At 39.6% G+C, this 25,772-nt stretch overlaps 2 protein-coding genes across 2 annotated transcripts in view; both read left to right on the top strand.

Moving 5' to 3' along the window:
• prkcha (protein kinase C, eta, a) overlaps positions 1 to 19,747 on the top strand; it is a 29,176-nt gene extending 9,429 nt beyond the window's left edge. The window contains exons 3-14 of the mRNA XM_005723968.1: positions 2,334 to 2,481; positions 2,576 to 2,610; positions 2,725 to 2,807; positions 6,188 to 6,317; positions 6,409 to 6,542; positions 6,644 to 6,775; positions 7,922 to 8,095; positions 10,167 to 10,321; positions 14,416 to 14,554; positions 15,161 to 15,349; positions 18,753 to 18,899; positions 19,019 to 19,747. Coding sequence (XP_005724025.1) covers positions 2,334 to 2,481; positions 2,576 to 2,610; positions 2,725 to 2,807; positions 6,188 to 6,317; positions 6,409 to 6,542; positions 6,644 to 6,775; positions 7,922 to 8,095; positions 10,167 to 10,321; positions 14,416 to 14,554; positions 15,161 to 15,349; positions 18,753 to 18,899; positions 19,019 to 19,168 — 1,616 coding nt within the window. The 3' untranslated portion in view covers positions 19,169 to 19,747. The remainder of the gene's footprint in view (positions 1 to 2,333; positions 2,482 to 2,575; positions 2,611 to 2,724; positions 2,808 to 6,187; positions 6,318 to 6,408; positions 6,543 to 6,643; positions 6,776 to 7,921; positions 8,096 to 10,166; positions 10,322 to 14,415; positions 14,555 to 15,160; positions 15,350 to 18,752; positions 18,900 to 19,018) is intronic.
• Positions 19,748 to 24,907: 5,160 nt separating this feature from the next.
• The window catches only part of hif1aa (hypoxia inducible factor 1 subunit alpha a), a 16,032-nt gene continuing 15,167 nt past the window's right edge, over positions 24,908 to 25,772 (top strand). Inside the window, exon 1 of the mRNA XM_005723967.1 lies at positions 24,908 to 25,245. Coding sequence (XP_005724024.1) covers positions 25,214 to 25,245 — 32 coding nt within the window. The 5' untranslated portion in view covers positions 24,908 to 25,213. The remainder of the gene's footprint in view (positions 25,246 to 25,772) is intronic.

The following is a 25,772-nucleotide window of genomic DNA, read 5'->3' as shown; positions in this document are numbered from 1 at the left end:
AGAAAAGAATTAAGGAGCTGCAATGGCCCAATCCAGACTTCAACCTGATTGAAATGTTGTGCCAGGACCATGAGAGCTGTGCATGAACAAATACCCAAAAAACCACAAACCTCAGTGATCTGAAGCATTGCTCTAAATAAGCCAAAATTCCTCCACGGTAGACTGATAAAATCATACATAAGTTTCTGCTGCTACAGGTGGGTTTTGAGTCATGGTGTGTTTGATTTTGACAGAATTGCAAGACTTTCTCATATCTTTAAGTTGGAAAGTCTCATGTGGCTAAATGACAGCATATCACAGTTTGACTTAACTGAATATTGATCAGTGTTACAGTATATAATTATTGCCCTGTTCAAGTTAGCATGCTCTTGCTCATTCAAAACTAAAAAGATTTCAGGTTGTGCATAGAGAGGCATTTCCCAAGAATCAGTGCTTGGTCCCCTGCTTTTCAATTGTTTCTGAATGGCCTGCTAGCTACCAGCTTCATGCAGATGACAATGCAATCTGTGGCAACGACATAATCATCATGTACTGAATTTTAAATGTTTATATGCGTTTCTTCATTCGAAAAAAAGAAATTAAGAGAAGTAATGAAGAAATGGGGAAAGTCAATTGATTTAAATTCTTAGGAATAATTTTAGATTCACACCTCGAGTTTGATAAGCATGTAAAGAACAATACAACCAATCAAGAACCATCTGTCACACTGTCACATGTTTAAAAAGAGATACAATCTACTTAGCTTTGAGACTTTTCCTTAAGTTTCTTAAATAAGTCTACAATTAGAAAACAAATTCTGGCCACAGAGTCTCTTTCTTGATGTATAGATATATATTCAATGACAAGACCGTAACAGAGTAGCCAAGAGCACAATGAATAGCAACAAACACCACATCAAATGCATAAATCTAAATTAAGATGTTGTGTATTTTCAAGAAATACCTGTCGCCCGTGGAGCGCACTACCACCTGAAGCAAAATATATGTTGGACTAAATATGTGTAGTGTGTATATTGGGCTTTGCAGTATATGTAGAGGCTCTTAGTCTGAAATGAACGCCCCCTTTTCATACAATAACCACACTACATCTATGTGTTGTTTGCAGGGGTGGGGTGTGGGCTCAGCAAAAAGGTTTCCGTAATGCTTGTGTGGTTTTGCAGATTTCTTTACTGACTTTCATTACTTAGGTCTAAACGCACAGTTACACAGTGTAGATGTTCACAACATAAATTACAGTATGACAACTCTAGACTCTTTGTCTCTTTTATTCTGCCTTCCTTTCAAAGTCTTGTTTGATCTTTTGAGAGATGACTGAATTAATTTATTTAATAAAAATAAAATATATTGTGAATCATGCTAGGGTTATGTGATATGGGAAAGAAGTCATGTTTTAATAGTGTCAGGAGTTTTTATTTTTAGTTATGGAAAATTCTCTGTCAGACTTTTTTTTGTGTAGGCAGTGTCTGTCTGTTACGTTGGCTTAAATGGTTACAAATAAGTAATATCAGACTGTTGTTTTGTATTCTAAAAATCCTTCAGAAATGCCAGACATTTATTTGTTCCAGCTTATCAGGTTGATAATTCAGGGCTTGGTTCTTTTTCTTTTTGTTTTTTTTGCTTGTTGGTTGTCTGTCTTGCTTTTGTTCTGCTGGTTGGGCAAAACTAATATATCATAGATGCCATCTTGCAGTTCATGGAAACAACGATGGCAATTTTTTACGTCATTTGTGAGACAGTTCATCAGTTGATTGAAAGATAAGAGGATTGACAATAATTCATCCTAAAAATAAAAAAGTTGTTTTTTTACAGTCCCTGGGAGTAGTCCTAGAACTGTGAGAGATAACAGTGTCTGCTTTTAGCTGCTAATCGTTCCACCTTTTTCTTGCTTGTCCATACACTGTAGTGGGTGTGTAGAGGACATTTTTATGTGAGAGTGGCTCCCTGAAATATCCCGATGAAGGCTGTCAAAATGAACCAAAGAAGTAACCCAGACACCCCCTCGCTAAAATCACGCAGCCACACAGACTGTAATGCAGCACCATCACATGTAACTGTCAGATACAGTTAAATAGTACGTCATCAAACTTCAAATCTAAAAGAACCAGAAAAATCACAAACTGTTGAATTAATGCAAAACAGTGATGTTGAGCTGAAATATCCTCAGAGTTGAGCAGAAACACAGATTTTAATAATTCATATTTCACATTCAAGTATAAATAAAGACTTTATATCCACTTTAAAGAAATCCCATAATGTGATGAATCCATTCTAAGAGTTCACGCACTTCTTCTGTGCTTTTTATGTTACAAACTTATGTTCTTGTCTTGTTGCCAGATGAGGCCGTAGTGAAGAATTTCAAACAGTTTACAAGGAAGCGGCAGGGAGCCGTGAGGCGAAGGATACACCAGGTTAATGGGCACAAGTTTATGTCCACTTTCCTCCGTCAGCCCACCTTCTGTTTTCACTGCAAAGAGTTCATCTGGTGAGAAAGTCACGCATGGGTGATTCAGTGCTGGCAGCGCATCTCTGTGTAGAATGTAAACTGGATCTAAATGTGTTCTCTTTTATGTTAATAGGGGTGTTTTTGGAAAGCAGGGTTACCAGTGTCAAGGTAAGCAGAACTTATTTTTCTCTTTCTGCCTTTTACCACAGTTGCCTAAACACACCTGTGTTTGTTATGAGTCCGCCATTGACTCGTTGTCTTGTCTTTTTTTTTGTTTTTCAGTGTGTACCTGTGTGGTGCACAAACGATGCCACCAGCAGGTCGTCACTGTCTGTCCACGCATGAAGAAAACGGCAAAAGAACAGGTAACGACACATTAATACACTCTAATCAGCATGTTTACTTCTAAATAGTTGTTCTCTTTACAGATTTTTTTTTTTGTTTAAATACAGAATGTCAAAAAAAAGCACCCTCCCCCTCCTACACACACATTCACACACGCATCTGATTAACACCTGCAGTGATCAGTAGGCTGTTTCCTGTTTCTATATTCTGTCTAGACTGGTCACTGAGGCAGAACACTGTACTGCACTATTATTTTCCACATATGAACACTATAAATTTTTATGCTTCTATAAATACATCCATGACAGTTTTAGCAGTTTGAACGCAACTATGTAGCTTAGTTTTGTTATATTTTGCTGAATATTACAAGTTTCTCTTCCCTAAAATCTGACAGGATAATAAAAATTTATACGCTAAGCATGTTTATTTTTAATACACCATTTACAAATTTTGTAAATATAGTATAATCATCATTATATAATTCCTTTAGACTTATTGTCTCTTTTATGCTATGTTCCTTTAAAAGTCTTATTTGATCATAAGTGACAGAGAGTAATTGATTGAGTTTTTTGTTTGTTTGTTTTTTAAGAAATTAAACATAAGTATGAGGCATATTGTCAAAACAGATGAAATTCTTTTCATGGAAGGTGCTTGCACATTTTCTTCTTTGGAGCTCCACAGGGTAGCTGTCTGGGTCCATTACTTTTTTTCTTTACATGCATGGAAACATTATTAGACAGCATAAATTTTTGTTACTGTAGTTACACAGATGCTAGACAGCGTATTTCTGTGGAGCCAGGTGACAGTGTACTGAATTCATTCACCAATGTGAGTGGCTGACTTTAACAAATGGATGACTGCAATTTTAAAAAAAATTAAAGATAAAAATTTTGCTTAGTCCTAAAATAAAATGTGATCTGCTCATTTGCAAATTAGGAGCTGACAGAATAAAACCAAAAGTTAAGTCTTATGATCATTACTGTGATGCAAGCTTTAAACTTCTTCCATTTCAGGAAGATGTGTGTGACAGTACCAGACTCACCATGATTCTAAAAAACTTCTTCATGCATTCATTTCCTGCGGACGAGTTTGAATTTTGAATTTATTTATTCAAAAGGGACAGTGCAGATTAATCAACTTATCACGCAAATGTGCAAGAATGAACCTTAAACAGTTTTCTAGCTCTAGTCCCTGACAGGGCAGACAAAAGATAAATAACAAAGAAAATTAAAACACCATCAGACAGCGTACAACAATATAGTCCAGACAACAAATACATGAAATCCACAGTACAATAAGAAAACACAGAACAACAAATGAATATAAACACATACGGCATTAAAGATAACACACATTAGTATAAAATGAATGGTCACAGGTCTGGTTCCTTTTTAGCCATCATTTGAGATGAGTTTTAAATGTATTCTCTTATTACAGCTGGAATATTTTTCCAAATCTCACTACCTTTAAGTGATAACAGCTTTTTACTAAATATCATATGTCTAAAAGGTATTGCACAGTCGCATTGGGTAGAGGCTTTGCTTACTCAGCCACTAATGTTTGATTTTAATACTGATGAACTCACACAATTAGGGTGGAGCAGGTTCATGCAGGATCTTAATAAACTGAACAAGCAAACTTGGTTGTTTTTTTTGTTTTGTCTTTTGCTGCAATGCTCTTTTTGTTGGACTTCCCAAAAAGATTGCGAGAAGGCTGCAGCTTACTTGAAACTTGACTGTGAAGTTATTAACTAAAACAAATAACAGAACACATCATTACAGTTTCTTAGCAGACTTACAATGACTTCCATTATCTCACAGAACTGATTTTAAAATAAAACTTCTTTCTCCTTTATAGGGCACTCATTAAAATACGTAGAAATTCAAAATTTCAACCCTCGAGTGTTATTGGAGCGTATTACAGGCCTTTTTAACTTGTAGGATGTTTTTATGTTGCAGATCAATGTCAGTGAAGTTAACATAGTAACATACCAGTTCCTCATACATTTAAAGGAACATTAGTGTATGAACATTTTTATTGATGCACATTGGCAGTTTCCATAAATGTAACAAACATAGCAAAGTACAGCCCTGAGTAGACACAAGCAACTTGCTTCCCAGTACCTGCAATAAGATCATGTGACTAAACATTTAAACTTTTCTACAAAGATAAAATTGAATTCTCTGAACTGAGCATGTGTGCACATCCTACTACAGGTGCTGTCCTAGAGCATGGCACTTATATAAAAGAGGCAAGTAGACAGCTCCACAAACATGAGTACATCTTTGAGACAATGTCCTGACATTTTCCATGTTTGTAGGAAAACCGAAACAGTAAAAACAATATATTGACATAGAAATTGTAACTGCATAACAAAAAGTAACAATTGCAATTATAACTACTCATTTTTATTACAATTAATTTAATCAAACTTAAATAAATCACAAATATTGAATTACTAAATAAATTTTAGCATTAATAACGCTTCCAATAAAAATAACCACTTATATTTGCAATTCAAGTATAAATTTAAAAAACTGCTATGTCATAAGATGATCAAATATTTTACAATGTCTAGTCTTAAAAGTCTATAAACAGGTTCAATTTCTTACTATAGCTCTGTATAATAATATATACGAAATTGTGGAAAGATCCAAAAGAGTATTTAGTATTGCTGCTCTACGTTTAAAATAGAGTGTGGGGTTTTGTTTTGTTTTCTTAAAAAAACAAAAAAACAAATATGGCTCACTAGATCCACCTGGTACATGTCTGAAAATTGCCTGACACTTGCACTAGTTTTAAGTAAATTCCACTAATTTCTAGAAATCCAGCACATTGAGTTTCTAGAAAACAACACCCATCCCAACATTTAGAAGAGCTATTGAGTAGGGAAAGTTTGGGAACAACCTACCTCAAAAAAATAGGGAAGAAAACTCTACAGATGATTTGAAGAAACACAAAAAAAATACATCTCTTTTAATCTAGCACTAAACTAGTGCTATAATTCGACTGTAGAGCCTCACGTAATCTGGTAGATACAGAAGATAGGCATCATTATTCATCAACATATTGGTCTTCTGGTTCTATTACTTCCAAGATTGTTTGTTTCACAGGATTTTATTTATGATTTAATTTTCCTTTTGTTATTTGTATGTCTGCGTTTGTGGTTTTATATATGTGTGTAAATGTGTATTCTGATGGGTTGCTTGTTTGTTTAAATGTTTTAATATGTAAGTGACTTTATTTCTCATATGTTTTTATACCTGCGAAGCCCTTTGAACTTCTACATGTGATGTTGGCCTGTGCAAATAAAACTGAGTTGAACTGAAAATGCATTGTGGACGATGCTGTTGCAAAGCAGTTTTACATCTCGTAATTACCGTGTGCTCTCTTTCTGCAGCCTATAAATCAAGGTTTCAGCATCAACATCCCTCACAAGTTCAACATGCATAACTATAAGTCGCCCACCTTCTGTGACCACTGTGGCTCGCTGCTGTGGGGGATTGTCAGACAGGGGCTGCACTGTAAAAGTAAGACTCGCATCAGCATTCATGTCTCAATATCTGCATCCAAAAGTTGTCTTTCATATAGAGTCACCGTTTCTGTGATTTCTCTCTTCAGTCTGCAAAATGAACGTCCACATCCGCTGCAAATGCAACGTTGCTCCCAACTGTGGGGTCAACAGTGTGGAACTGGCCAACAAGCTCGCTGAGATGGGTCTGCAGGCAGAAGGACTTGCCAAACGGAAATCAGTGGTACAAACGTCTGAGTTTTCCAGAATAACGGAACAGTTCTAAATCCTAATCACAAACGTGAGTGTAATCAGAGAAATGTCTTTTTCTCTTTGCATTGACAGGTGAAAAACGTAGAACAGACGAGGACTCCATCTGAGGGGAGGGATTGTACGGAAACTCAGCAGCAGTTGCCACGGCTAGGAATTTCAGACTTCACGTTCCTTCAAGTGCTGGGCAAGGGCAGCTTTGGCAAGGTAGGAATGAGATAATAAGATTATAGGAAGTGCTCTGTGCACTTAGTGTAATGATGAGTATTGGCTCATACTGGACAAAAATGGATTAGAGCAGCTTAATTCTAACGTTTGACTAATAAAACATTTACATGACCACAAAAATATACAACTGGCATTAAAAAACACTGAATTTTGATCTCCATATATTGAAAAGTGAGCGAACCCTTTCACCAGTGGCTAAAGAGATTCAAAAAAATGCTTGAAGAGTGTGTGTTGTTGAAATGCCTCCCCCACATTAACAACTGAGGCCTCAAAACGGTCACTTAAAGAGGTTAAAAGCTTCAATTATGAGTCCAAAATTTGCAAATAGAGATGGTTTAAAGAGCCAACTGCAACATGGTGGTTTGTGGTTAGCATTGTTTCCTCATCAAAACCCACACAGAAGGCCAAAACCCTTCTGGGTCGGTTTTAGCATGCTTGTGCTGGCTTCTTCCTCCAGTTTATCTCGCCATTGCAAATGTCTCGTTATTGTTCCTCTGACCGATGCACAGGCTTACTCCGGGCAATGCACGATTGCTGCCCACTGCTCATAATATCAAGGATGGTAAAGTAGATAAAAAGCAGAGAATTAATGTCCCTGCAGGAATTAATAAAGGGAATCTATTAACCCTGACACAAGAAGAACCTCACTGTGTCCCTTAAGCTTGGACAGTCCACGATGCCAGTGGGAAAATGTTTTTGGCTGATTTGTTTTTGAAGATCAATGTAGCACAAGTACCATAATTTTTGGAGTTTTTATGTGAATTTAAGATATCTCACAAGATAATATCAGAATGGCTGCTCTGCAGATTACTGCAAAACCTTTTGTAAAGCCTAAACAGAAATACTGTGGAAGGAAGTCCTGTTCGTTTAGGCATCATTACAATGCGACTTTCTAAACAGCGCATCGGTCCAATTGATAATAATGGAAACTGCTGCCAAAAAAGACACTTTTAGCAAATACTAAATTTAAGTTTACTTGCCAGCACTCTAAATGATTAGCAGGTGTTTCCAGGAAGGACCCTAAATCCTGTCGCTGTCAAGTTTAGCACATTTTATTAGCAGTTAAGCAAATCATTCACTTTCTCACGTGGCTTTTCCTGTTACTATGTTTGTGTTACTCTCCAGGTGATGCTGGCGAGACTAAATGGCAGAGATCGGGTTTTCGCGGTCAAGGTGTTGAAGAAGGACATCATTTTGCAGGATGATGACGTCGAGTGCACCATGACAGAGAAGAGGGTGCTGTCACTGGCCCGCTGTCACCCGTACCTCACACAGCTGTACTGCTGCTTCCAGACACCGGTCAGTGAAAGCATGGCCGCACACTTCTTTCACATAAACTCATTTGTGACTTTTAGCCCTCTTCACTCATGAGAAGCTTTCACCCCGTCTTAAATGGCTGAAGATTGTGATGATGATGACATTTCTGCTGAAAAATAGAAGGGGATGTTTTGGCTCATGATGTCTGTGTCATGCACAGATCTTCCTTATGAGTGCTTTAGAAATGTCGTGGCCTCATATGACCTTATTTTCGTTTTTACTGCTTTGCTTGCCAGTAAATGATCCACAGAACTGGTTCAAGTAAGGGTCACGGCACTCAGGCACACCCTACTTTTGGTTTCTGGTGCTAAATGTAAATAGAAAAATATGGGTCTGTTTCCATAGATGCCAGTGCATCATGTGGTCAGAAGGTGGCAGCAGTTCCCCAATCTTATGTCTGTTCACTCCTGGCACAAGCCAGTGAATGATGCTTGACTGACAGAGCTGTTTTTCTGGCTCAGACGGGATATTTCTAATCTGCTTTGGTTGGTTGAACCACGACTGATTGAGATCGAAGTGAGCTTGCTGCGCAAACAGTTTCAAACCCAGACAAAACAATGCAACAGCTATTGTTCCACGAGAACGCCCTGTTTTATTTAAATGCCTGTCACTTGTTTCCTGACAAAATACTTAAAAGCACCTTTTATTATACCAGAAGTGTAAAATCGTTCTATATTTTGGTAATAGAGTCATTCAGTTCACACTAATACCACAAAATCACGTTGCAAGGGACAATTAGCGGCACTTTCTGCATGGCATATAGTTCCATTTCACAATAATTCAAACTAAAATATGTAGAATGTTTTTTAGAGATGATATTCCATTGCTAACTATATGCATATTTTTCATTTTCAAGGCCCACTTTGTAGGTACACTGATTGCCCTGGAGGAGTCTTCAGATTAAGTTTAAAATATAAAAAAAAGGCATTTAAATCGCAACAAATCTCGATGTAATAATTTTTTGTTTCTACAGATAAGCAAAAACAAAAGAGATTAGTAGCTCATTTCATGTGAGTATGCTTAAAAGCTGCCGTGTTTACATAGTAGCCCCGTTAGTCCGATACAAGAACCTAACCCTAACCACGACTCCTACCTGCAAGCAGGGATCAGACAGTCGGCATGCTGACCTCCGGCATGAATGCTTCAAGTACTGTATTAATAAAAAGGCTGCTTTGTTGTAGTTTTAATGTATTATATATATTTTAAACATAACCTGAATCTGAAGCAGAGGGTTTAAGAAGTGGAGCTGTGTTCATGTGTACAGGTCATCTAAAGTGCTAACCAGGAAATTAGTAGTAATAGACAGTCCGACTAATGTTCGTCAGGTTCCAGGATGAATGGAGAAACTCTTTGGATAGCAAAACTTTGGAAATCCCAGTAACCACTATATTGGCAAATTAAAGAGCTGATCCAGGAAGTGACGTCCATTCTTGCTTTTATGTTTGAGCGGTTATCTATGGAGGGGTTTAGTATTGCAAAGTAAATTGTCACGCCAGATCTCTGATGGCCTGACAAGTAAGTTTGACTCGTATAAGACAGAAAAACCCAGAGAGATTTCTTTGAACATACAAAGTGCTCCCTACTTTGCCTGTGCAGCACGTCCTTATTGGACATTATATGTGCAAAAAGGGGGGGGGGAAAAGCCAGACCTCTCTAAACCACAGGCCAGTAAAACAGAGTCAGCTGTGCCTCAGTACCCAGATCACTTCAAGAGGCAGATCTCTAAATCATGTCGTACTGCAGTCTTTTCCCCAGGTTCCCATTTTGTAGATCACCTATCGACCGTAGCCTGTAATGAGAAAGAAAGAAAGATTTATGAGTTAGATTAGGGGTTTTTTTTTTTTGCTAACTTTAAGCTGCAGTTGGTTGCACAGGAACACATTATACAGGCATCTGAAGTTAATGAGAAGCAGCCATGTAACATCCTTGAAGCAGCCTCAGCATGTTTGCGGTCGTTGCTCCTTGGACTGCTTAATAACGTGGGAGCTTCTGTGTGCTCAGTGGGGGTTTTGTGTGCACACGTGTAAATGTCATCTCCTAATTCTCACTGCAGGACCGTCTCTTTTTTGTGATGGAATTTGTGAACGGCGGCGATCTCATGTTCCACATCCAGAAGTCCAGGAAGTTCGAAGAAGGCAGAGCCCGTTTCTACACAGCCGAGATCACCTCTGCGCTCATGTTCCTGCACAGCAAAGGCATCATTTACAGGTATAAATACATAAAGCAATCGAACTAGCCTTTATAGCGAGCTCAGAGCTCACTACCATAGTTTACTATATTTAAAAAAAAACTTTAATATCATAAAGAGTGTAATATTACTGCAAAGACACTAATTATGCAGTTTCTTCTCTTGGATGTCGGAATCAATTTCTTATCAAGAGGAAACTGCATATATGATACATGAATCATGTGAAGTACTACATGGCTGTGAACACTAAATCAGAACATTGCAATCCTGAGACTCATACGTCACGTTAAAGAAGACTGCCGCTGAGAACCATCCAATGAAAATGTGCTACCAAGCATACTTGCAGGTTTAATGAGAGTTTGCTTAATTCATGCATTAAGCGGAGGGTGTGGAGGTTCTCTCCCAGGAAGCACTCCATTTCCTGCACTCTGATTCATCTTTATGCACCACTTTTGCCTTTTCGCCATCAATTTGTGTTAAAAATGTCTTTATTTATAAAAAGAAAAATCCAAATTTCAAGTTACAAATGATAAAATCACATCAAGGAGGATAATGCTGCTAAATCTTGTTGTGTCAGCGCGCACACACGCAAGCAGACACAAACACACACTGTACTACAAACTACGTTCAACACATCTAGTGTGTCTTTGCATTAGCTGACTCAACAAAGCTTAAAACTGAAGCTGAAAGTAACGGATGATGACAGTAATTATCATCTTTCTCTGTTAAGTCAGGCTTTCTGCTTCAGGCTCTAAATATAAAATATATATTTTCCAGCAGCAGATTTGAATCAAGTAAAACATTTACACATTTTCTGCATCACCTACTTAACAATTATATGCTTCATTCAGCAGTTTTAGTAGGATACAGATTAACGACGTGCACAAATGAAGCGTATTCCTCAAGCTGAGAATCTATAATGAACTTAAAACATGCTGTAAATAAAAGAATAAATGAAAACTTGCCACTTTTCACGGTTATGGTTTCAGCATAAACTACCACGGTTATTTAGGCAGGCAAAAAGAGAGGCAGGCAACACTGTAAATCCAGTCTGGGGCCTTCCTGCGTGGAGTTAGCATGTTCTCCTCGTGTCTGTGTGGGTTCTTTCCAAGTACTCCAACTTTCTCTCAAAGACATGTGCAGGATTACGGTGATTCTAAAATGACTGTAGGTGTGAATGCGAGTGTGAATGGTTATGTGTTTCTCTATGTTAGCCCTGTGGTAGATTAGCGACGTGATCAGAGTGTATCCAACACCTCTTTCCCCATGACAATCAGGATAGACTCCAATACTCCATGTAACCTTGAATTTGATAAGGATTAATGACACAGAAGACTCTGACAATATTGTTGCTACGCATAAACGCATATTTGTGTTTATGCGTGTATCTCATCCTGAGCTGTGATAATGTTGTTACATTTTAGATTCCTGAGAATTCTCATCTCTACAGAAACACACTGTGTCCACACATGTCAGGCTCTGTGACAGAACGCCAGCTTTTACCAAGAATTATGAATAGATGAGCCAATAACGATTCCCCTTCCTCAGCTTCTAATAGCTACATATATTCAAAGACCTTTTTTTCGGACTGTCCGCTCAAGGAAAGTTGAGTGGGAAATCTTTTGGTGTCCTGCCAGTACACAATGAAAAAGGAAAAGGAACATCAGTAAATCCTGAGTTATACTTAGTAGTATGTCTGAGTCTCCTTTCAGCATGCACTGCATAGCATGACAGCAAGCTGAAGAGGTTGCATGCACCTTGCGTGCTATAACTAAATAAGTAAAAAGCATCCAGAATAGTAACTCTGACATCAGGCAAGTGTGGGAAGAATAAAATTGTAGCCTCGGTCCTTGTGTTGTGTAATATGCGTGTCTTTTACACTGTGTGGGGGGGTTTTTGGCTTCAGGTAAAGGCTTTGAGGCTTTGAAGCTTCTCAGTTGACGCCACAGCGTGTCCTTGCGTTTCCTGTATTTGTCCTTAAAAAGACGTGTACAGTTCTCGAGGTTTCAGTTTGAGGTTTTAGACATGAAAACTCAGTTTTGCAGTCTGAATCCACACTGGCTGCTTTTAAGAGTGAGAGCACGTTTCATGAGGAGAGCCAATTAAATCCACAAGGATTAAAAAGGCTGTATGGCGAACAGCTGCTCAGTGTCGTGCAATAAACACATGCTTTGTGAAGCCTGTTTTGAACTCCGCCAGGGAGGTGTTGTGTGTCTCTTTGTTTTGTCCTGACCCACATATGCAAAGAACAAGTAAATTCAAGGCTGAACAAAATAGATAAAAAAATACTCAATTTTTTTTTAGGCTTATGCAAGTTGTGATATATATCGCATCCTTAGGTTGATGCATAACATTTTAGGAGCCTTTGATAGTTTGATTAGACTCTTACCACAATGAAAAAAACAAAGTTTGTGCGTCAGAACTTTTTCTGAACTTCCTCCTCTTTTCTTTGGAATCTCTTTTATTAGTGCAACTCTATCTCCTACTCAGTGACTCATTTTGCACCGCAGCATTTTTTTTCTGCAGACATCGCATTGTTTGATTGACCTGTTTCCATCATCAGTCGTTTTCGCCCGTGCACTGCAGCACTTCCATTTTCTCTGCTTTAGCAGGTGGAAAATGCAGGTAAACATTACATTAAATTAAATCAAAGAGAGTACTGGCAGTAGTGACAACATTTTCTCTCCTGACATCGGCCAGAGTTCATGTGTGAAACTGGCTCAAGTCAGGCTTGTCTCTCCCATGTGGTGAAGTCGTTGGATGAAGGAGCTCATACAGGATGATTAGGTGCAGTGAGTGATGTGTGGTTCTGTGTAGCTCAGTGATAAGAGGCAGTTAAATTTCCCACTGGACACATTCATACTGAAAAAAAAACCCCCCAATAATGGTCCAGGAAATGGTTTGGCAGTGTGCGAACAATTATCAAGAAGCAGAACTGGCCATATAACTGGAAGAGCTCAGACACCTACTTAAAAATACTTTCTCCTGCGTCCAGTTTCCCAGTTTTGTTTTCCTAGCTGTGATTATCCCTAACACAGCTTAACACAGTCTGTGTGTACTTTGTGATGTGTGAGTGTCAGAGCTGCTCTCTTTGCCATGTTTTTGACTGTGTGTGATCAGCGTTACACAATCGGCTTAAGATGGAGAACGGCAGACTCGATTAATCGAACCAAACTGGTTCCTGACCCTCAGTCTTTTACAGTCAGGCTTTCTGTATTTTGGTTTTTCTCATCCTGTTATGTATACATTAACAGTATCACTGTCCAGCTAGGATCAGGCCATCTATGTAACACTGTCTGAAGTTGAGTCACCTGATCACAGATTAGAGCTTAACTCCAGAGCCCACACTCGACAGCTGTAATCGCTCTGTCAGCTGACGTGAACACAGGACAGGAGATTTTTCCAGTGTTTGGTTTGGAGACATCCCCATGCACAGTCAGCAGAGGGGAAAATATACCCGTGGAAGGCATACTGTGAAGACGGTGCATATTAGCAGTGAGTGGCAGAAAAAACAAAATGCATCTTTCTATCAAGTGGTCACAACTTACGTATTTTGCTTTAAGCTAAGCCTGCTTCACAAAGGCAGAGCAATAAAATGGAATAACTGGGAGAAGAAGTTTTGCTTTTCTTGAGAGCAGAATAAACACAGACACTTTTTCCCTTGGTGTCAAATATGCAAGGGTTTGCTTTCATCCGTGTGAAGTGCATTTCATCATCAGTGGGCGCACAAATGGCTCTGTGTGGTTCTCTGTGTACCATCCAGTTTGACTCCGTGCAGATGGTAAGCTACGAGGGCACCGGTGTTTAACCCCAGCTCCAACGATTTTTCTTTTTTTACTGGTTGCCAGTTAAGGGTCAGGGAGTTGTCCGTCAGTGTCTCCCTCTGCTTTAAGTGTCACTGTCTTCAGAGAACCATTTCCTTTTGTCTCACCACAAATTTCTACCTTCCTCACATATAATTAGAAACAAGACCAGCAGGATGCGACTGGAGTCTGAGCACTGAATTGGATTTTTGGTGGCTTATTTCAGGCTTCTGATTTATAGGTGCTGAATAACAGTCCCTGAGCAAATACCTCATCTATTTGTTCCTTTTTGCGTTTGCCTTTCTTTTCAGGGATCTAAAGTTGGACAATGTTCTTCTTGACAAAGACGGTCACTGCAAGTTGGCAGATTTTGGCATGTGCAAGGAGGGCATATTTGAAGGTGTTGCCACGGGAACGTTCTGCGGGACCCCGGATTATATTGCCCCTGAGGTCAGTTTCTCCCCCCTACAATAACCAGCAGAAAACATAACACAAAATAACACAGCTCCAGATTTATAATAGAACATTTCATATATTGAAGCAATGTTTACACATTTCCATTTTTAAGATGACACTAAAGAATAAACTTGGCCATCTTTAGCTTCCAGCAGCTCAGGTTCTCTGAGTTCATATGTTTAATTTCCATCACACCACCTCACTAAGAGCAAACATTGTGGTCGCTGCCCGGCACTTCAAGCTCCCTCCCTCCTGACTGGAAGGCAGCACACCTGTGAGGTCAACTTATTGACTTGACAAGCCCAGATTTCCACTTCTTCAGACTGCGCCTTCAGAGGCGTGTTTGGCTTTCATAATGAGGAATTAAGATGGCCTGCATCCTCGTGTTTGAGAGCTTTTTCTCTAACCAAGAATGTGCATCTGCGTTTATGAAAGACCCCTTTGCTGCCCTCAACACTTACTCCTCAGTGTGTAGCTCCGCTAATCCAGCACATACCCCTAACTAAACTTCATAAAGTGGTTTTAAATTTGCTGTTGAGACTCTCTAAAATCGCATACTCATGCTCAACTTCATTTTTCTTCTCTGACATGTTTTCACAGATCCTGCAAGAGATGCTGTATGGGCCTTCTGTGGATTGGTGGGCCCTCGGGGTGCTGCTGTATGAGATGCTCTCTGGACATGCTCCTTTTGAGGCGGAAAATGAAGATGACCTCTTTGAATCCATCCTCAATGAAGAGATTGTTTATGCCTCTTGGCTCAGCACAGAGGCAGTCAATATACTGAAAGCTGTGAGTCTGCCAGGAGTAATATCTTTTATTCACATTTTTGCGGTCACCAGCAATAAAAATTTAATGATAAATGGAGCTGGGTGAAGGCCAGGTCTCACTCTTCTCAGACCAGCACCGTCAGACTGTGTTTGCTTTATACAATTGCAGGAAATGTCAGAACGGCTTTTTTTTTAACTCATGTAATGATAGAGGAAATCAATTTGTCAGTGGATTTGTGACATCTCTGTGGAGAAAAACGGATGAGCATTTCCATGCCTGGATATTGTATCAGTAGCCAGATTCTTGTCTGTCTGCCTGACTGACACCGTCTGACTGCAGAGTGAGTGGCAACCCCACACAGTCTTCCAGCCAGCTGTTTGGCTGGGGTCTTTACATAACTATATTAAGGCATGGTTCACTGCCCAGCCTCAGCACACAAGCTATAAATACAACTGCACCTCCTCTCCATTCCTTCTCTCTCACACTGTTCTCCTCGTGTCCTTGTTGTTATTCCCGCATGGCTGAGGAAGCACCAAATCAGTCTTCCCATGCCGATTTGTCATTGCCCCCCACTATCACACGTTACTGACTGGTGTGAGTGGATTTTAAACGCTGCTGCTCTATTTTTACTGGAGGCAGATCCATTGCCAAGATCACCTTGTTCTTAAAAGGAAGTTCATGGAGCTCAGTTGTCAGGTTGTTCAAGGTCGTGTGAGAATGGCTGTAGAAATGTCACGAGTTTGTGAGTCATGGTGAAAATACCTGAAGGCTGGTAGATGCCAATGGTCAAGTTAAACTATCACATAGAGCTGAAACAAAGCGCTTTTGATCGCTTTGTCCAGCCCAGCATCAACAATCTAAAAAGAAATAAATCTAAAGTTGTTCAATTTATATTGTTGTATAACAGCAAACCTTTCATTTCAGGAGCTGGAAGTGTTGAATTGATTTTTCTGCCAGCCGACCGATTGATTGACTAAAAGTTTCAGCTCTAATATTCCCCGCCTTCCCGTAAACGTCTTTTTTGCGAGTGTAGAGGAGAACGGCTTCTTCATGCAGAAATGCCCACATGGCAGGTCTGGCTCTGAGAATGGCACAACTGGCGTGCAGCCATGGAAAGATGGCATCAGCTTTAGTGGAAAAGTTTTTCTTTGGTTTTGTGGTCAGTTTGCTCCTGAACTGAGTCACCTCTGCTACTCTGTCGTGCTTACAGTTAACTCCAATTCAAGCACCATACTGGTGTCTACTGGTGTGCCTTTTTTCTTTTTTCAAACATGTTTTAATTCAGTAACTGGAAATAATGTCATCACAGCTGCAAATCCCTGAGTTTAACTGCTGTAACCTTAAACCTTTATTCATTAGCAGTGATGAGTATAAAAGGGACAAATGCAACATTTCAACAAAGCATGTTTTTGTCTTAAAGTACAGTCACAACCATGGGCTGATGCAGTTCAGTACATAGATGTACAAAGGAAAAGCAACGGGTGAAAAGGCTTACATGAACAATAACTGTGCATCTCCCAATCAATCATGTTGGAGGCGTTATTGGCAGAGACACTGACTACAGCAGAGCGACACACATGCTGTTTATTATATAAAATTACGCATGGCAAGGCATCAGAGTTTCATTAGTCTCTATGAATCCTCGTTATTGTTCATTGTAGCTTGGTGCTTTTGGGACACCTCGCGTCTTTTTGGGCATTGCCTCATCACCTCCGCAGCTGCTTCCTCATTCTCTTGGAGCTCAGTATTGTTGAGACATGCGGTTTTGTTTAGGCAAAGTCTCTGGTAGTTAATATCGTTTGGAGCTGACACAATGAGATGTATTAATCTCTGTATTAATCAGTGTCTTCAGGTTAATCTTAACACTGTCACAATGGAGACGGGGACTCATTAGTTTGCTGTGCTGGGTCTGAAGGTCACCATTATCCCTGAGGTGCACACAGAGTCACCATGCGAGACGGTTTTCCAAAACAAAGTGGTGTTTTTTTTCTGTTTCCCCCCCAGAGGCAAGTTAAAACTATTTTAACTTTTATTTGTTTTTGTTTGGGCTTCTTCCTAAGACCTGCACCACCTACCCGACCTTGGTCAGAGAGAAACGGTTAAAGTTCAATGGCTGATTCACTATTGTTTTAATGAATACAACCCCAGGAAGTTGAGACACCTCAGCTGCACATTACTGAAACTAGTTGAACTCTGGCCAACTAAGGCTTTGTGGGAGGAGCTTAACACAATTCAGGGTGTGTGTTTTTTGTCAGTTGAGAGGGAAGGACTCACTAGATGAACTTGAGCCCTGTTTGGCATCCCTCCAGAGAAATCTAATCTGATCTGGTGCTACACATTTCCCTATTTTGCACCAACCATACAGTCATGGTAAACGGAAAGCAAACTCGCTTTATATTCTGAAGTTAACATAACAAAAATAATTTGGCATTTAGCAGCTCTTGCTAAGGTAAATGCATTCTCACATGATTTCCAAAACATGACATATTATACTGTGGTATTTATTTAACAGAACCTAAGCAAAAATCCCAAAACAGTGTGTGAAAAACTAGGTAGACCCTTATTGCTTCCATAGGAAATGAGAGGATAAGTAGCAGGCAGTTGCTGCTAAATCAACATTTGATTAATTCTTTTTTTGTCAGGAAGTATAAGCATAAGCTTTGGCGCTGAAGCATTCAGGTATGTGTCATCACATTGCCAAGGATGAAAGACAGCAGCAATGGTCTTAAAAAAGTTGTTGAAGTTGCTGTCCATCAATCTAGGGGAGGGTTACAAGGCCATTTATAAACAATCTGAAGTTCATTATTCTACAGAGAGAACGATTATTCACAAGAGGGAAACATTCAAGACTGCTGCCAATCTTCCCAGGAGTGGAAGTCGCAGCAAATTAAACCCAAGGTCAGATTATCCAATGCTCATAGAAACTGGAAAAAAACCTCAAAAGCTACATCCCAACTCTACAGGCCTCAGTTGGTGTGTTAAATGTTAAAGTTCATCACGGTTCAATTAGAAGACGACTGAACAAGTATGGCTTGTTTTGAAGGGTTTCCAGGAGAAAGCCTGTTCTCTCTGAAAAGAACATGGCAGCGCAGCTTAGACTTGCAAAGTTGCATCTGAACAAACAGACTTCTGGAAAAATGTCCTTTAGACAGACGAAAGTGGAAATGTCTGGCCATAATGCACAGTGCCATATTTGGAGAAGACCAAACTCATAACAACCGTCAAACATGGTGGTGGAGGGGTGTTGATTTGGGCTTTTTTTGCAGCCACAGCACCTTGCAGGCCTTGAGTTCACGATGGACTCTTTATACCAAAGTATTCTAGAGTCAGATGTGAGGCCATCTGTCCGACAGCTAAAGCTTGGATGAAATTGGGTCTTTAATTCATCAATTGTTTTTAATTCATCCGCATTTTATCTTCGCAGCTCTTGACCAAAAACCCGGCACGGCGTCTGGGCTGTGTGCCCACAGAGGGTGGAGAGGAGGCTGTGACCAGCCACGCTTTCTTCACAGGTATCGACTGGGAGAAGCTAAATCGTAGAGAAATTGAGCCACCTTTCAAGCCCAGGATTGTAAGTCACATGATTTTATTGATGCTATATGATAATAGGTGTACTCACCAGACATTACGCAGTGTATGATTTTGTCTCACATTCTGTGTGTGTGACTGTACTCTATTGTTGTCCTCCAGAAAACCCCGGAGGACGTCAACAACTTTGACCCAGATTTTACTCAGGAAGAGCCCACGCTCACGCCCATCGATGACCCTATGATCCCTTCCATCAACCAGGAGGAATTCAGAAACTTTTCCTTTACTTCACCTGAACTGCTAGAGAATTAAGACTCAGAGACTGATCCACTAGCAGTTGTGCGGTCACCCTTACTCTTCTCAGTGTCTGTGCATTTGCCTAAAACATTTTCCACTGGCATATAAAACACGGTGCGGACACATTTCCCAGAGATATAACTGTGCGAAAGTTCCAAGCGGCCAGCCAAAACATGCTTGACAAGGACCCGAGCTGCACTTGAACTGTAAGAACTTGTACCTCAGACCCAAATGTGGAGTGTGGCCAGCTTTTGAAATAACATTTAGTTTTGGCTTCATTTACACATTAATGCAAGTGTGTATGTGCGTGTGGACAGGATGTATTTTATTATGTTGTATTGTGATGAAATTGCTTCTATTTGCTCAATTTTTGCTCTTTCGCTGCTCAGAGATGGGGGGGAAAAAAATTGGGATCTAAATCTGCTGGAGATTCCCAGAAGAGTCAAAGTTACACAAATCCTGGAATGATTTCATGCACAGATGGAATAGTTTCTGAGTGATGCGTCTCCACTCTGGAAAAAACACAAATTCACACAGAAACTCAAAATAGTGAACCGCTGAGTCCATCCACTGTTAAATAAAGGGTTAAAATCACCTGAAGCCTGAAATATTGGTTTTGAAATGAGATAAAGGTTGAAATTGGGTTAAAGGATAGAATTTCACTGCACTGAATTCCCGATAATAGAGTATTTGTGGCCCACACCCAGTAAGAAAAACTTGGCATCCGTCGCAGTGATTCTCCATGTAAATTGCTCCGCCAGGCATGTAGACGATGATGCAAGATTTCATCTGAGGTGAAAGCAGCTCGATGATTCATGGTAACTGTGAAATATTGAAAAGTCTGTAGATTTCACAACCCTGTTAGTGTATTGTTCAACTGTTGCCAGAGTGTTTGAAAGCTTCCAGCACTTTCTACAGACCTGCTTGGATAAGTGAATTCATGTTTTTGTTGTTTGTTGTTTGTTTATTCTTATCCATAAAAAATATAAGAAAAACACGTAAGTCTTGAAACCCTGCAGTTCTGTGCTGTGCGTCTAGTGGAGGGCCAGCAAACCAGCAGAGAATAAACAGGAAACCACACAGCGTCACTACTGTCGCCTTTGCTAGAAAAAGGAAGACACGAGAGAGGAAAAAGTGATGCTTTTTTTCAGGGGGGTGACATTGAATTCATATATAAATGCAGTATTGTATACTGCATGATGTTGGAAATAAAAGCAAAAACTTTGAAAACACAATGACAAAAAAGAAAAGAAAACCCTGTGTTGAGATGAATCTCTTTCCTCCGGAACTTGCACAGACACGAACGAGCCCAGCCCTCCAGGACGGAGTCTTCCTGTTAGTTTGAATGAGGAAGTTTGGGTCTCAACATCTGTTTATCTCTTCAGCTGGGTGTCCTGTGGAAGATTCTGTCTCTAAATACTGCACATTAGCACCTTAATACTCGGAAATGCCTCAAAACGAAGCCTCCTCTGCTTTCTGAGCACAGAACAAACCTTTTGAGCTAAGGAACCTGCTTGAACCTGCTATGTTGGTGTGGTTTTCAGTCCGGTTCTCCCCTCTGAGTGAAGCAACACCATGAAATGAAAACAAATTTTTATGAGTGATTACCTCTACCCTTTGACGAAACATGTCAGAGCAGTTGTCCATGATGAAAAAGGCTCCATCCGTGTGGCATGATGAGGGACTGGAAGCTTACATGAGTATGGCCTCCATAGCAACCCATCTCAACCCAAAGAAATGGCTATGGTGACGATTCTCCACCACCATCATTAAAAAATCAAATGCAGAAAGATCTTTTGTTAAAATGATGGTGTTTTAGCTACTAAACTGCACTGAAAACTTTCCTGGTCCAGCACAACTTGCTGCCTGTCTATACATTTGAGCCAGTGGTGTGTCACAAATTTCTTCCCGTTGCGGTTCAAACCCCTGTTAAGCCTCTGATCACTCATTATTTAGAAGAGCCTTGATGTGGACTTTACAGCAGCCCACTAATCTACATTAAGCTTTCCCTAACAACGACGGTCGACATGTGCTATATAAAGCATAGGACACTGGATTAAGCAACTTTGCTTATTGTTTATCCTTTGTTGTGCCCTCAGTTTGGCAGCTTTCCCCAGGTTGTGTCTCAGTGAAGAAGAGATTTATGAGCTTTCCTTCAGCATTCATTACTGAGACTTCCTGATAGCTGCCAGCAGTGTCTCTGCAATGACTGATTGAATAACCGTTTGACCCTGCTGTCCTATGCATTTGATTGGTAACCCCCAAAGTAGCGATCGATAATGGAAAAAAAGTCTCTCTGCACAGACGTCACATAAGTAATTCCCTATAGAAATCTATAAATCAATAGCTTCATTTTTGTCAGTAAATGAATAGATAATGGCCTCATATTCACTCTGACCTATAGTTAATATAAGATCATGACTCATAAACTCTTAGAATTTACGTAAAGTGATTCAGACAAAGAAAACTGCTTCCTATCAGATGGTGTCTTTTATAACAATGACAATGCAATCTTCCTTTTGCATTTCAACACTTCTCTTTCAGAGCTGTGTTAATGCTGTTATCACACAGCAGGATTTCCTTAATGCATTCTTATATAAATGTCTTCATTTTGTTGCTCGCACTAAACGCATTACGAAAGGCTAATCTTGCATTGTTTGTTGGCACGTTTTATACTCAAGTGTACAACAAAAAAGGTGTGGCTAACACCACCTCTCAACTTCCCGATATCATAATGTTAATTACAGTGTGGAGATAAGTAAACAGGATCTCCAACAGCTACAGTAAGGGAATTTTAAAGTGAAAGGTCATTGTTGACTTTCATGTTGAATAGTAGCATAATGAGGCAAAAATAAACCTATAAGCTCAGTTAGTGTTGCCAAAGCACATATTGCACAGCTATGTTATTAAAAAAAATAAAAAATCCATCAGATTTACATTTAAAGGACGCAATAGGCATATAAAAAACCCCACACACAATTAATCCTATGTAGACATGCATGGTTTACTTTAAACTAATTTCCTCAGGTCTCTCTAGTTTCTAGGTCTAGTAATAAAGGATTTTATCAGGATTTAACTTCAATTTCTACACTTTTCTCTCTTTTTTTGCCTTGTGTAATGAATAAAAATGTAACCCTCCCAGGTTTGTTCGATGAAATCAATATGAACCGTCAAGATAAAGTTCAATTCAGGGGCGTTGTGCCACACACCCTTTATCTAACGGGAAGTCACTGCAAAGGCTTTGTCTAACTATCGTGACCAGATGCAACAATCAATATGTGTTCACCTAGTAGCATTGTAAGGCAACACAAAGAACAAACTAACCTGCGACTAACTTTTTCTGTGATTTAGAACAGAATCGTTAGTCTACAAGTTCATGAATGTATGTATACTTTATTGATCCCCTTGGGGAAATTCCTCTCTGCATTTAACCCATTCAATCAGTGAAGCAGTGGGCAGCCATTGGGCGCAGTGTGTAGGGACAGTGCCTTGCTCAGGGGTACCGCAGGGTAGCCGTTCGGTGGGTTTGAACCACCGACCTTCCGATCATGGGGCCAACACTCTACCTACTGAGCTATCCCTGCCGCCCCAAAGTAAACATAAGTTTAGTTTAGTTCGTTTTTGGTGTAATTTAAGTTACTTTCAGAGGCAATTTTCTGGTTTCAGTTGAGTTTTAAAAATATCTACTATTTCCATCCATCCATTCGCTTATCCTTTCCAGGGTCGCTGGAGCCTATCCCAGCTGTCATAGGGCCAGAGGCAGGGTACACCCTGGACAGGTCGCCAGTCTAACACATAGAGACACAGACCTATGGGCAATTTAGATTAACCAATTAACCTATCCCCACGCAAACACGGGGAGAACATGCAAACTCCACACAGAAAGACCCCGGCCTGATGGTGGAATTGAACTCAGGACCTTCTTGCTGTGCGGCAACAGTGCTGCCCTACCATTTTCATTATATGTGTTTTATTATTATTTCTTATAATATGGATAGTATTTGTTAAACACAATCTTAGGAGTGAACCGTTGGTATAGAGGACTGTTCAAAAAGATGGATGCAGACACTCACTGTTATGGATCTCTCCTGACCTTCTCCATACAAACTAATGATCATTTGAACCCAAAATTTTAATCTTCGATTCAACATTACATACAACCTGTTACAAGTGATGTAATTTGGCACATCTCAGCGTTTTCTCCCTATTTCTCTTCCTTAACAATGGCTTCTTGATAGCTACCCTTCCACTGAAACTGATGAGGCTTCAGTGAACATTACGTGACTCAACTGAGGAGTTAGATAATCCTCTGTAGGTCCTGTGTCAGGTCTTTGCAGAATTTTTCCTATTTCTTAAGGACATGGCTTTCAGATATTGTTGCTATGATATACCAAGTTTTCAGCAAATAGTTCTTTGGAAATCATCGCTTTGGTGCCCATCAAACTGTGTTATCTTTGGCATTTTTAACAGATGAATCTTTAAAAATAACTAAAAAAAACATGTTTTTCTTACAGGCTGATAGTAACAAAACAAAATAAAAATTTGAAATTTGAAAACAATTTGAAAATGGTCAGGTATAACAATTGGATTGTCAGTGAGTAAAAAAAAGCAGCCAATGTCCAAGGAAAACCTTGGAAAGACCTTCACAAAGCCTGGAGAGCTATTGCTCAAGACCACATTAAAATTTACAAGAAAGTCGGTCTCCTTGGAAACAAAATATAAAGACATGAGGCTTTTACACTATACTAAAAGGATTATAACACATTGTGGAGGTAACTAACGAGCCATAAAGTAAAAAATACAGACTTAGTAAATATATTTGTATTTTATTGGTACATACAGTGTTGTAGCAATGTGAAAAGACTAAAGTGAAAGACGTTTGGTGTCCATTATTATGTTGTCATAATTAGCTCTTCTAAGTACATAATATTACTTTAGTTATTTTTCAGTCCAGTTATTTACAGTTAACCAAAACGTTTTTTCATACACAGTTTCCTCCTTTTTGCTTTTCTTTTACTATTATTTTTCATTTCCAAAGTAAAACTGAATCACAGATTTCATTGTAAAATGAAGTCCACAGGGTGAAGGAGGAGGTGAAGGAAGTCTGATTGGACAGAAATATCCAGAGCAGTGGAGGAAATTTACCAAGCCCGCCTCCAGGACCAAAGAAATCCTCATCTGCCCTTGAACTTTTTAACTTCTAAAGTCTAATAACATTTCAGAATTTTTCCTGGCTCAGACTCAAGGGGCGACACAACAGTAAACTTACAATCAACGCACAATAAAGCAGTGATTCTGATCTTTTTGTTTGTTTGAACAAAGAAACTCGAATATTATAAAACAAACAAACAAAATGTTACAACACTGAGGAGTTTTGTTAATGTCAGTCCTTTGTTGGGTGCTAAAAAGCCTGTAATGAATTGTAACTGCATATAAAAATACTGGTGCATAATGATATTATTGTTTAGGCTTAAATACAGTGCTGTGACACTATTTGTGGTATAACTCACTGTGACTGTTTATGAACAGCTTTTGTAAAGAGCTCTACATTTAACACTATTTAAAACAGTGCTTTTATTTTATTTTATTACATGTGTTTATTTACCTCAGAGTGATATTTAGCTATTAACAGTCGCTGTATGTCTCGCTGTTGTAGGATCTTCTTGAAAATTACAGCAATCTGTCGTTTGTCGGTGGGACGCTCGGATTTCCTGTGCGCGTCCTCGATGCAAAAAAAAAAGAAAAGAAGCGTGTGACTGCGCATCCGCGGAACGGAGGAGGAGTGAACACTTTTACTCTGAAGCAACATTGTCTCAGCAATTGAACGTCTCTCCAGCGTGGCAATATTTCTGAAGGAAAGTCGACGGAGGATCTGCTTTTAGCGGTCGAGAGTTTGATTTGTTAAACTAAATCCACAAAGAGAGGACTCTTATGCAATCCACTTAAGGATTTACGGACTGATATCGGTAGAAAATCGTGGGATTTTGGTTCATTTCTTGACGGGCCCGAACACAGCTCTATACCGATAGAGAGACTCCACACAGGTCTTTTCGTCCTGAAATGGACACAGGAACTGTACCCGAAAAGAAGAGGTAAGAGCAGTGCCGGCTAATGCTACGTATGTGCCCAGTTTTTAAGCATAACTGGAAAATATGTGTCTCTGTTTAACGTTTGGTTATTGTGAGACCTGCGACACTGTGGCCTTTTTTCAAGGTTAGAGGCTACTTCGGTGTGTTTCGTCAAAATGTGTCGGCTAGCGGCGCTGTTAGCAATGGCTAACGCAGCTAGCCTACAAATGTAGGTCAACCTGATAAAAACTGTCAAAAATGTCGAGTTAACAGGTAAACAGCATCAACTGGTCACTACCCTTTACATCAATCTAGACTTCTTCTTTTTTTACTTCGATTAAATCTGCGTTAAATAAGTGCTACTTAGCCAGCAACATTTTTGTTTGTGACCATTGCTAAGACTTCCTGCATGCAACATCAGCGTTATTTACATTTATTTTGAGTGTGACACTTTGCTTATTGTATAGCTTATTAATAGTGTATCACTGGTGGTGTACTGTTTGGACTTTAGGTGCCAACCTTGACACTTCAGTGAAAGGCTGCCAGCGCTC

The sequence above is a fragment of the Pundamilia nyererei genome, unplaced genomic scaffold, assembly GCF_000239375.1.
Source record: "Pundamilia nyererei isolate P.nyererei 1_Seehausen unplaced genomic scaffold, PunNye1.0 scaffold00010, whole genome shotgun sequence".
Lineage (NCBI taxonomy): Eukaryota > Metazoa > Chordata > Actinopteri > Cichliformes > Cichlidae > Pundamilia > Pundamilia nyererei.
This window is presented reverse-complemented; position numbering and strand designations above follow the sequence as displayed.